This window comes from Odontesthes bonariensis, chromosome 13 (assembly GCF_027942865.1).
Source record: "Odontesthes bonariensis isolate fOdoBon6 chromosome 13, fOdoBon6.hap1, whole genome shotgun sequence".
NCBI lineage: Eukaryota > Metazoa > Chordata > Actinopteri > Atheriniformes > Atherinopsidae > Odontesthes > Odontesthes bonariensis.
The window spans coordinates 16,949,456-16,961,981 of NC_134518.1; the positions used below are offsets into that span (position 1 = coordinate 16,949,456).

At 45.5% G+C, this 12,526-nt stretch overlaps 1 protein-coding gene across 1 annotated transcript in view; it reads right to left on the reverse strand.

The window, feature by feature from the left end:
- Positions 1-12,526, reverse strand: part of atrx (ATRX chromatin remodeler) — a 35,111-nt gene that overhangs the window by 1,508 nt on the left and 21,077 nt on the right. The window contains exons 30-33 of the mRNA XM_075481201.1: positions 4,557-4,706; positions 1,432-1,548; positions 451-546; positions 191-319 (exon numbers count right to left, since the gene is read on the reverse strand). Coding sequence (XP_075337316.1) covers positions 191-319; positions 451-546; positions 1,432-1,548; positions 4,557-4,706 — 492 coding nt within the window. The remainder of the gene's footprint in view (positions 1-190; positions 320-450; positions 547-1,431; positions 1,549-4,556; positions 4,707-12,526) is intronic.

A 12,526-nucleotide genomic window follows, 5' to 3' on the forward strand; every position in this document is an offset into this window, starting at 1 on the left:
CAATAAGCAGGTTTGAGAGAAAAAAAAAAAAAGAAGTTTCTTCAGCAGTTTTATGTTCTGAACTTTCTGTCTACGCTTCTGCTTCTGATGACCATGAGCGCTGGTGCCCCCCAGTTCACCCGGTTTGCTTGTATGGTTCGAGCGGATTAAAACGTCATGCACGACGACATGTTCGCAGAGCAGAACTCACCGTTTGCTGCCTGGTCAGAACATCCCTGTAAATGGCTTCCCGCCGCTTCAGCTCCATCTCCACGGTGGCTTGGTGCGCCAAAGCCAAGGCCCGGACCTGGCTCTCTGTGAGCTCGGAGTTCTCCTTCCACTGTGGGGAGAGGCGGCAGCTCACACATCAACCACTGCTTTTTGGTAAACGCTTTGTGTCCCGCAAGAAGAATAATCAACTACAGAGTCATTTTAAAAAAAGATTTAGCTGCTTAACCTCTGGACACTCACCAATCTGGCAATTGTATCTTCCAGCGTCTCCCGAGATAAAGCTTTCAAAGCATTTGTTGCTTCAATTACTTTCTGCCGTCCCTGGTTTATGAGGTCCTGAACAAAAAAGAAAAGAAGAAAAAGAAAGACGTGAAACATTCAACATGACAAAGTTGAGTTTGTCCTCATATTCTCCATCAGCAGCGAGTCCACGACTCTGTACATAAAGTGATGAAGACCGTATTTTAAGTATTCCTTTTCGCTGCGCATGGGTGATTCTAAACCCGCATCCATATTTTCTTAAATCAACGTGGCACGAAAGAAGTAAACAGGCATCAGTCAGTGTCAAACCAAAAAGTCAATTTTTCCCAAGTGTGAAGCTCACAATTGAGTTTTTACAACCTGCATTTTAACTGTTTTTGTTCGGCCTCACCATCTCCAGCACCTACCAACGAAAAGAGCTGCAACTGACTAACCAACAGCAAATGTTAGAGATGAGCTGCCGATGGAGTGGATGAACACACACACACAGAATAAATAAATAAATCAAAAGCAGTCTAAATATTAGACTTCCATTAATCAGGAGACCAGAAAGATAAATCCACATCAGTGCTAATCTTGCTGAGAGTGAGCTGGACATGAGATCAGACGATGCAAAGAACCTTTCTGAAGTCTTTGGCCTTCCGACATCAGATCTAAAACGTAATGTTCACAAGAAGGCATGCGGTCTTCTTTAAACTCTTAAATCTCTCGTCAAAACGCACAAACAGCCTCTTGAACTGCCTGTCCTTTCCCTCAGTCGCTGAGTATTAATAGCTGCTGCCCCAGACATGGAGTATTATGAAATGTTAGGTGGAGGAGAGGGTAGATTCGCTCTCGTCCGCTGCTAGACTGTTGTCACAATTAGAAGTGGGGTCTGAGGAATGTGGGGCGCCATGCCGTGGGGGGAAGGAGAGGGAGGAGTGTGAGGCAGGAGAGGGGCATGTGGAGCTCATTACTTACCTCCAGCTGCTGGTTGCTCATGGAGGCCAGCGCTGCCATGTTGTATGAGAAGTAGCTGGAGTTGCCCATGTCTGGGTGAGCGTATGGCAACTGGTAGTTGTTCTTCATGGTCAGACCCTGAGAGATGAAAGGCCGAGAAAGAGACAGAGGAAGGAGGAAAGAGGCGGGAGCCAATTAGACAGGTGTTAAAAACAACCAGGGGCATGATGGGACAAACTGTTTGAAACTCCTGTGGTTGACCAGAGACGACTTTATTTGGCCAATTAAACTTCAGACAGCGCTGAACAGCCCGATTTCAAATAAATTTAGGCTGCCGGCAGCTTTAGGCTTTTCGTCATTTGCCTTTTCCAACCCGGGACTGAGGCGCATCGAGTCAAAGTACAGAGGGAGAACAGGGAGTCCAAGTTGATTTATCGCCGAAACCCCCTCTGAGCCGGCAAGGGAGGTAGCAACAGGAAACGGTGCTGCCTCATGTGTGCGCCCACAGATTGGAGCTGGTCACGCAGAACTCGCACCTCTGACTAACGGCGCAGTCGTGACTTAGCAAGCCAAGGAAAAAAATATATATACTGTATATATATCAGCGACATCAGATTCTGCAATTATCTCCTCCCATTTGTTGACATGACAACAGGGGGCGCCAGCAAGACCGCGCCTGCTGTAATCTTGTTAACGGGACTTGGGCTTTGAATGTTTGCCCATAAATTTACATTTAGTTGCCACTGCATTGAAGAACAACAGGGTCAGTATGAATTCTGGAGGTCACTGCGACATAATCCAACTACAGAACCAGCCGCCGCTGTCAGCAGTTTAGGACCAGACCCCACCTGCCCTGTAGTTGGTGCTGATGCAGAATAAAGGGACGATTTTCTCTGTCGTCTTTCGAGCGATCTGCTTGGACCACTTTTTTTTTTTTTTTTTTTTTTTTTAAGATCACCTGTCCGTGCTGTCGGAAAAGTTGAGCACCCGCTGAACTATTTATCAGGCGAGGGGAGGGAACGGAGGACAGCGAATGCCTTTCGTTTATCAGTACAAGTGCTTTGGAAAATAATACAGCAAATATGTGCCACTTTACTAACTGCAACTGTGGAACGTACGATGCTCGGAATGCATTTAGCGGTTTTCTGTGGTTGTAGATTTTCTTGTCGATGGTGCTGCACAGAAACTCCCGTTTGTCAGAATACTTGTGTTTGTATATACAAAGGCCTCAGCTACACTTCTAGTACCGTTTTAACACGAGAGGTTGCCCCTTCAGCTTTGACAGAACAGACCACTCTACAAAGTGCCAGAAGACGACTTGCTTTCAAAATTTGTCCTGCGAATTTCTCCGTGGTCTCTCTACCACAGCCCTCTGCTAGTAGCAGCAAGATTATTCTCAGCACAGCTACTTCTCTGGATTTTAAGTCAGCGTGCGTCTCATAGCAAGCGAAGGAGACTTTTTGAAATGGTTATTGAGCTCCCAGTGACCTCGCCGATACCGTCCGCAGAAACCTTTCCTTAAAAATCAACGTAGATACAAAACACATGTACGGGCTGACGGTGTACTGAGGGAAGCTTTCGCTACTTTCCACATTTAGATTAGTTTCATTCAGCAAAGCAACAAGGTCTCCTGCAGCAGTCGGCTCCTGATGTTTAAAATGTGTGTGAGAGTGTGGTGACCTGAAGTAAACAGTCCTCTCCCAGTTAAGGCCAGCAGAATGCCGATGTTTGTATGTAATTGAGTCTCAGCTGCAGATGGTTTCCCCATGCCCTGTAATCTGGCCATCCGGTATGCAGGGGTGGGTGAGTGTGTGAGTGTGTGTGAGTGTGTGTGTGCGTGTGTGTGCGTGTGTGTGCGCACGTTGAGGGCCAACAGGGATCTTTGGACCTGGTCAGAGACAGGTGTGCAAACCTAAACAGTACAAAACCTCAAAACAACCACAAGATCACAACACACATGAATCTGCACATACACACTCTTCACTTTTAACACGCAGTCACTCTTCTGCCGCATCCTCAAATGCTCTGCGGCTCCCATGTGAATCCAGAAAAGCAGACAAAATCCAGACTCGACTTTACATCATTTCTGAATCCCGTTTTTCTGAAATTCAAGTTGATGGCAGCGCCTCGCTAAGCTTTATACCAAGCTGAAGTTGCACCAGTGAGACAAAGGGGCTCATGGGTTTGGTAGCATGATCACATTTTCAGTTACAAGTCTGATATTCATACATATAGGTTTTTCTGGTGACCACCGGCCAAAATCGGAGGTTGTGAAGACATTAGCAGAGGAAGAGTTACGCTCCAGTTGTTACTCCCACAAAGCCCAGAGTTTACAACATGATACTGAACAGTCTCTTGGAAAAGAAAAAACAACGAGTGACCGTTTCTGCATCTTTACTGTAAAACAGATTGTGTAGGAAGTTGAAATCCTCACATCTGACCTCAGTGTCGTAGTTATTCCTGCGGCTCAAACCCTCGGTTCAAATTAACTGCAGGGGAGATCAGAGGGGAAAGTGGCTTACACACAAGACAGAGGAGGGAGTGTGTTGGAAAAATAATCATTAGGTTGAATTAGAATCTAGGATTACACTGGGAGAGGAGACCTGCTCCTGCTCCTTTACAACATCAACCCACCCCTCCATACACTTCTCCAAATAAACCACACTAATTCCCCCACAACAAAGGAGAGGGAAGAGGTGGGGAAAGTGTGTGTGTGTGTGTGTGTGTGTGTGTGTGTGTGTGTGTGTGTGTTTGTGTGTGTGTGTATGCAGAAGGAGCGTCCAACCCTCTGTGAACCCACATACTTACAGTAAGTAGCATTGACACTGCTTAGACAGCCAAAGTGATTTATATAGCAGATCAGTTGCCCAGTGCTGGGCCAAAATGACCATCAGTGGAGCAGAGGGAGGACCTGTCATCTGCTTATTCTAGGTGATGAAAGGATTATACAGACCCAACACTAACTCACACATCTTGACAAACAAAAGTGAGGCCTCGCTCGGCTCACCTTGCACTTTGATGTCAATGTTTTGGAGAATGATGGACGCAAGGGCTAAGAGCTCTATGTGTGCCTTTGGTTTTGGATCTCGTGGATACGCCACTGCTTGGCATTCAGGTCCTTGATGTGTGTTCTTCTCCTTTCCTACCTTTTTCTCGGCTTCGTACTCGGCCCATGCGGCCTTGCGATCCTCCTCGCTCAGGGCTTCCTCCTCTTTGTGGTCCAGCAGGGAGTCGTGTTCGTGGTAGCACGCGATCTGGTCCTTATTGTTTTGCAGCATCTCAGCAAGGAAAGGATCCTGCAGAAGAGGACAAAATGAACAGAAAAGGTCACAGTGGGTTTCAAGTCACCACAAAAAGAAAAGGGGGAAGAAAAAAAAAATGGCAGTGGAGGAGCTGAAGGAGGACCCGCTGACCTCTTTTCAGTGACCTCATTTCATTGGCAGTTCAACCGACTCCCAAAGAGTTCAATTTCCAGACAAAACTCATTTCAGATAAAGTAATCTTAAATCAAATGTACTCTGTGACACGCGCATCAATAATTTCTAGAGCTCCTTGAGCAGAGATGACATGTCCATCCGGTCACCAAACTGTCTTTTAGAAGTTTGAAGTTAATTAAACTTCTCCGTTTGCTTCGTGCGACAGAAACTATACAACACAGCAGGACACGAAACCGGGAAAACCGCAGCACCAGTTTAAATGTTCAACAGTCCAAACAGGTTAATAAGACTAAAAATGTGCACAGGCTGTTCCAACAACCAAAAAACAAATAAACGGATAAATAAATTACACTTTTCTGAAACTCTGGTTTCCATGCCTACGTTGTTGTTGAAAACAATACCCGAGTAAAAATTAAGAGCTGGGCCAAGCTTCGCTCGCAAAACATGGTTTAAATCACTTTCCTCCGCAGCGCGTTTGCTTTTCTTTGTCTCGACTTAGCTTTACATTAAACTGAACTCTGCAATCTGGAAACCACGTCATGCAGAAGTTGCCTCATTTACTTCCACATGGGCCAGTTCACGGGGGGAGGCTCCGCTATCCTCCCCCTGCCTTCTCCGTCTCACTGACCACCGACGTGTGTTCATATGAAAAATAAAAATAAAAATGTCAAAAATCTTCATAAATATCACTGGCATAAAGGAGCGAGAGGAAGAAAAAAAAAAAAACCTGAAACATCAAACCATGAAATTAAGCAGTGATTGCAAACGTGTACTGAATAAACATAAAATAAACATCAGACTAGACGGAGTGAAACTGGATCCATCAAAGGGAGGGAGGAAGCAATCTGCATGGAAACTACATGCGAGCCATCTTTGGGGGCTCTACGACTGCAGAGAGTGATAAAGAAAAGGATCTGGAGCGGGTGCGAGCACGCTGGGACGGAGAGCTTCTCGACCCTACACACCACAGCCTCTGAGGCTTTGGATTCGGGACCCAACTTGTGCTCCTCATTGACATGTGTTTATGTTTCCTGGCCATCACTCTCAATCAGGACAAAACCAGGCCACCCCTGAACAACCAAACATTACAAAGTAGCGGCACAGCCAGCGATTTGACTGCTGCTTTACCCTCTAATTAGGACATAAAAGCACAGTGGAGTCTGTTGGCCCGACTTTGATAAAAAGCACGCATCGTGTGGTTTGTTCTAACAAAATAGGTGAGCAGCAGGTCAAATCAAAGCCAGAGGGACTGGTGAAGATGCAACAATAGGTTCTGACAGCATCATTTTTGCAGATTTGAAAACCAAATCTGACTCAGTAGTGAAGACAACTTGAGTGGGGACGCTTCATGGTGCCCAAAAAAGTTATTAAACCATGTGCTCGTGTCAGGCCTCGTCTAAAGAAAAGAGGTGGCGGGTTCTTCCAGCTGGGACCCAAAAAGAAACAAACAGTCCCCTGCGTTGTGCTAAATGTTTTAGAATGATGAGAGAACTCCCCTCTAACTTCATCTGCAAATGTTAGTTTTGCATTCTTTGGTTACTGGTTCATTCACGTTGACAACCCCAGTTTCTACATCCAGTCTGTTCCGCAAGGAGAAATAGTGTGTTTTTCTTTTCCCATCCAAAAGGCACGAAAGAGGAGCATTTCTGACAATCGGCTGGGTAACGGGTCAGAGGAACTGCAGGTCAAATGACAGTACAGACGCTCCCACCGGAAAGCAGCGCTTTCTGGGATACCCAAGTAATCCCCTCCAGCAATAGCTCTGGGGTGGTCCGGTCCATCTCCTTCCCTACAGCGCTGTGTGTGTGTGTGTGTGTGTGTGTGTCTCCTGAGGCAGCACTAATGATTGTAGGAAACCTGACCTATGCTATTGTCATCCTTATGGACGTGCATGGTGAAGCCTATCAATTTTCTGCAGGGGGAAAGATGCTGGGTGGGCAGATGCTCAGAGAGAAGACGCTAAATCATCAAATTCAACTTGTAGGACCTTTTCCCGTAGAGGAAAAGGAGGGTGTGCATTTTAAAAGATGACATTTGGCATCACAGAATGTGCGTTTGTTCAGATGTAGCGACGGAGGCGGCGTCCTGTGTCTGCAGACAAAACTCTTGGTTAAATGGAAAGATTACAACGGCCACAAAGGGCCATGACTTCACATAAGCTCTGTAAACGTGGTGTCAAACAGGGCATGTAACAACATGCGTTACATTTATACAATTTACACTATTTCTTCCATCGTGGGAGCAATTTATGCCCCCAGTAAACCAAATGCTTGAACATGTAAAAATGATGAAAATGGCCATGGTGCCAGCACCTCACAAATGATGTAAAGCAGTTTTTAAACTCAGCAGCTCTCCCATCGCAAAGATGAAAACTTGGGAGTCAACATAAGTGGGCCTCATGTAGACTTTACAACTTGGCACAAGCACCCACTTGTACTTCACCAATAGATTTTAGGTGCCGCTTGACTTTAAAAGATATGATGCAATACATTTAAAAAAAACAAAACAACGTCGCCTGGCAGGATTCTTTGTCCGCGTTATCAGATACTTTCTCAAACTGAGAACATTCTCAACCATGTTAATCCAATTTCCTGCGCCATAACTGCCCATTTAATGTGTAGAGAATGCGTTAACCACGCTTGTGCGGTGAAGTTTTATTTTCCTTTTATTTCTATCATTGCCACAACAGTAAACCCCCACTTAACAGAGCAAAACGCCGCACAAGAGCCTTTAAAATGTGTATGAGAGTGGTGGAGAGAGACGGACAGGGAAAAACGGATGTGTATCGGATTCCAAGGTTGAAGGAAAACGCCACAAAGTACAAAGAAAAAAAAGAGACAAATTAAAGAGGAAAAAAAACCTTGAGTAACTCTCAGCTGTTCGATTAGAGCAACAATTTTCTCAAGTTGCCCCAGCGTGTTTGAATGTACTCAAACGGCTGTGTCTGCCAGAAACTGCTTTTGACGCACAGGTGCATTAACCATAGCAACCAAGGGGCCGAGACAGGATCCCGACAGCAGGAATGTGAGCGTCTGAGACATTTGTAAAACCTAAACATAGCCAGTCAAAACTCCCTGTCCACCAGCTGCACACCAATGATACACATAACTCTACTGGTCTGCTATTAACAGTTTCTCTCCAGAAATGCAGTGAAATATGAGAGCTGCTCCCAGCATCAGACGGACGCCCCTGCATTCAGAACCGCAACGTCTTTACACCCTCCAGGGCCTGCGTACAAGTCACAGGGTTTATCTAGCTGTCAGTCAATTAACAAAGAAACAAAATCATGCATGTCACAAAGGGCTAAAAAAGGACAATAAACATACCACATTCCTATACAAACAAGCCTCAGCTAGCAGTAGTAGGGGGTCTATTTCTGTCAGAGCTCACTGCAAGAACCAACCAGCTGGAGCTGCTGGTGGGTTAGGATGGACTCAGAGGAGTGAATGAGTCTGATCCTGTTTGTGACACTGTGCTCCATTGCTGGTTCAGGTACGGTGCTAGTGTCAGCTCTAAGTTCCAGTGCTCAGGACCAGCACTGGGACCACTTCAGAAGAAAAAAATAGTTCTCAAGCCCACGACTGCAATACTTTTGATATTACCTTTATGTATTTTTTTTTTCCATTGTGTTTTGGACTTTATGCCTGCTAAATAACACCCACTGTGCGTAAGATTTCTGCGCCAGTCACTCAGTGACAAATAGCCGAAGCTTCCTTCTGAAGACATCAATCGGCGATAGCGAGATTCACCATGAAAGTGGAGGCTACACCAGCATCTCCAGATATGGTCTCAGTAGACCTGAATGCAGCAAATGAGGGTCGATGACACCTCTTGCTTTTTCTCACCTGCAACAACTCTGCTTCTCGCAGCTACTATGATTAGTGCTCTCTCCACCTGCGACGCGACAAGATCGGGCACGTTTTCTGGGAGCTGGCAAAAAAGCATTGTGGGAAGTATAAGAAAGCACTTACCCAAGTAGAAATTGACTGGGCTAGTGGGGGGTGGGTACACCAAAGAACTAATTTACAATACTGCCATCACAAAATAACTCCCGTAATCCACTGATCACTGATATATTGCTTAAAGAGTATTTAAGGGAGGATTTTTCTTTAAGGTCAAAGTGACTTCCTACCCATAATGAGACAAGCATGGTGTGGTTTATTGCTCCGGTCTGCTCCTGTCTGTGCTGCTGTTCGAGTGCAGCCTGCCCAAAGCATTTAAGCGTTCCTGTCAGAGCCTAATGACCACTGCAGCCATCACCTGCTGGGAGCAAGTACACGGAATCATGCTCCCAGCACACAGACCTGACTGACAGCGTAGAGTGCAGAAAGGTTTGCACAGAGCACGACAAAGCTGCGGAACAATTGTCCAAAGTCTACCGCGGTAACTTCTCGCTGTGCGTGTGGTAGCAGATAAGATGGAAAAGACGAGCACGATGAACAGGGAGCAGGTAAAAGTGTCTGAGGGTGGGTAGGGAAACGCCAAAAATCTCATGTCTGGCCTACAAGGAGCTTCTTTGTCATTAGGGGGAAGTGCGTCTGCTTCCTTTGTCTCCAATTAGATTTTCTGAAGACCAGAGAGACATGTTTAAGAGAGGGTTTAAAATAATGACCTTTCATCATGTAGGGGAGGCCAGAGGGAGAAAAAGAAAAAAAAAAAAAAAGAAAAAAAAAAAAAAAAACTTCACAAAGCTCACTTTGAACATTTGGAGGCAAAGTGCCGAGTCACAACAACAGATGCTGTTGAAGATGGCGGGAAAAAGGATTTCCTATGTAATGGCAGAGGGAAAAGGAACACAAGGAAAGAAGAGGTGGAGGAGAGCGGTATCAAAGGTCGGACATCAGGCGCTGAATTAAAGTGAAAAACACAACGAAGGCAGGAAGCAGAGAAGCTGCGGACACGTGAAAACGCTCAAATATGCGCCTCTGTGGCCTGTGTGGATGGAGCTTGAAAGAAATCTGCCCTTTCTATCAGCGCAAACAGACCTTCCCCAGTGTGAAGAGCTGGGAAAAGAGGCACAGAACTCTGTTGTGGCTCAACTCCTTGCCTTCATCTGTGCCGAGGTTTTGCTGGCTAAAAGTGATGGAGGGTGTCTGACTCATCTTCACATCATTCCAGATGGCAAATTCCTTCCGTTGTACTGCAGTCCTGCTGCCACATCATAGTTAACCCGCTGGCCACGACAGGTCGGCCTGTTAAAGGGCTTGTCAGCTTCTCCGTCTTTAATACCATGTCGCGTAAATGTCACAGGGTTCATTAAAGATCCTACACATCTAACAGGCCGCGGCTCCATGAAAGCATCTTAACTCTTCAAATCTCCCACCGTGTTTCCTCCCCTCAAAGTAAGCTTCTCTTAGTTTAGAGGAGTGGAGAAGGAGAGAAATTATATCACTTTGACACTGAGTGGATTCACAAAGTGCTCCTTCCTGTTCATACCCAGTAATGTGGTGTCTGTTAAAGCAGAGGGGTCTCTCATCCAGTGAGGTCAGAGTCACAGACTAAACTACACTGCGGGCAGTAGACTCAGCAACAACAATATATGCTGTAGTTTTAGGTTTATGTTTATGCAATTAGCAGACGCTTTTATCCAAAGCGACTTGCAAATGAGGATTTATATTTTCTGTTAAATATTTACTATTCTAATGTTGATAGCATAAGGGTCTTTGGGGTTCATCTGGAGACCAACGCAGACGCTCCTTCCCACGGATATAAATGATCACAAAAGGAAAGGTCACTTAAGTAAGCCTCGCAGATCTAACACGGATCTATAAAAAGATCAGTGGCCCCGCTTCTGAAAAGTGACGCTGTAGCTGATCATTTGTTTTCTTTCATAGTCATGTTTTTTGATGGGTGATGGTTTGATGATGGTTTAGGCCATTCCTCCCACACCTTAAAACAAGCATCTCTGCATTGACCCAAACAGTGCTTCGCTGCTAGTTTGGCTGTTTGCCTCATTTTACTTACGTCAGGCTCATCAAAAAAAAAAGCTCATTCTCCCACTAATGTTACAGCTGTAAATATTATTGCTCCAAGCTGCGCCGAGTCCATTTGATATTGAGTCAAATGATGTACTTTCAAATAACACACCAGAGTAGTGCAATTGGAGGTATGATGTATACATGTAACGGCATCTGTGGAGTGGGTTCGGCCACAACGACCCTCGCTTATATATTGCTCGGTTGCAACCAGAATGTCTTCATGCTTGGCGAACGGGAACGAGCAGTTAGCAGTGTGATGCTGCGAGCCTGCGCAACGCTAGGATAACAGAATACGGCCACGGTGAAACTAGAAAAGGCAGAAAAGCACAGTTGTTTGGATAAACTTTCTCAGAAGCTCACTGGAAACTGCGGCTCGACATCGACGCATGTTGACCGGCAATCAGCAAAATAGCCAATCGCAGCCGCTTGGCAAAACAACATATTACGTAAGAGTAGAGAGTCGGTCTGGCAGGTCCAATATGCAAACAGATGATGTGGAAGCTTAAAGCTACATTTACCCAAAATATGTAAACTGCTTATCCATAGCCGCTTTCGGACTGTAGGAACCTTTGGCAGTTCTAATAACCTTTTAATCCGCGGGGCCGTTTTCTCCCGTGTTCGGACATACAGGAACTCGGGGCTATCGCCCTCAGTTCCTATAACTATTTAGCTCCTTCTCCGAGGTCGGGTCTTCTGATAGTTCTTATAGAACGCATCTGACGTAGGTGTGTGGTGGTCGGTAGCTACGCCCCATGTCATGCTATCACGGCTGAAATGTTTCCTCATATGACACAGACACAACCGGCGGGTGTTTAATAAGTTAAACTTACACTGGTCTCATTTGTCTGCGGCGCTCTGCTCTCCTTTCTTCCTTCATGAAATGAAAAAGTATCGTCTCCTGACTCTCTCTGTGAGCTTTTCCAGCCTCGATATTAGACGCCTGATGTGATTGTCCATGATTAATATCACCATCATGCAGACCATAAACACGGTGGCCTCCCCGCTCTCCATATTAGCTTCTTGGTGGTGTTTTTTCTACTCTCCTTACTTTTACCGTTTTGTTTTGTGTTTGAATGTAGCGCTAAACGGCTAACATGTCACTGACGCAGACGTCTGCGCGCGGCCCATCAGTCCCTATCAGGTCCCGACTCATGTGCGAATGCAGACTGAAACAGTTCCGCTGGGGAAGGATAGTTATCAGAACGAAATTCGAGGAGGGTAGTTCTGATAACTGCGTTCTTAGAACGGTCTGTCCGAAAGCAGCTCATATGCATTTGGAATTGCTGCGGTCACCAGCAATACCAACGCCAAGTTTGAAGTAGATCAAATGAACGGTTGTCAAGCACCAGGAAGAACACAATACACACAAAAACACAAACACAGACGTGCAACAAATACAGCCGTTCGATAGAGATTAAGTAAATAAACGACAGCGAAAATCTGTTAAAAAAGTGTCAATTTTAGAAATATTTCCTATAAAGGTGGACTGGCGGAGGCCCTTTTGCAAGCTGGAGTGTTTCTGTTATCTATTCCGTTTACAGATTTCTGTAAAGTAACCCAGGTTCAATCAAAACAAAACCAAAGTAAAAGCACTTAAGAAATCCAACTGAGTAAACCCAGAAGGGAAGGAAAGGAGTGGGACAGGACTGGAGTCATTCAAAGATCAACAGAGAGGAAGAAGGCTGCGAGGAATGAATGAAA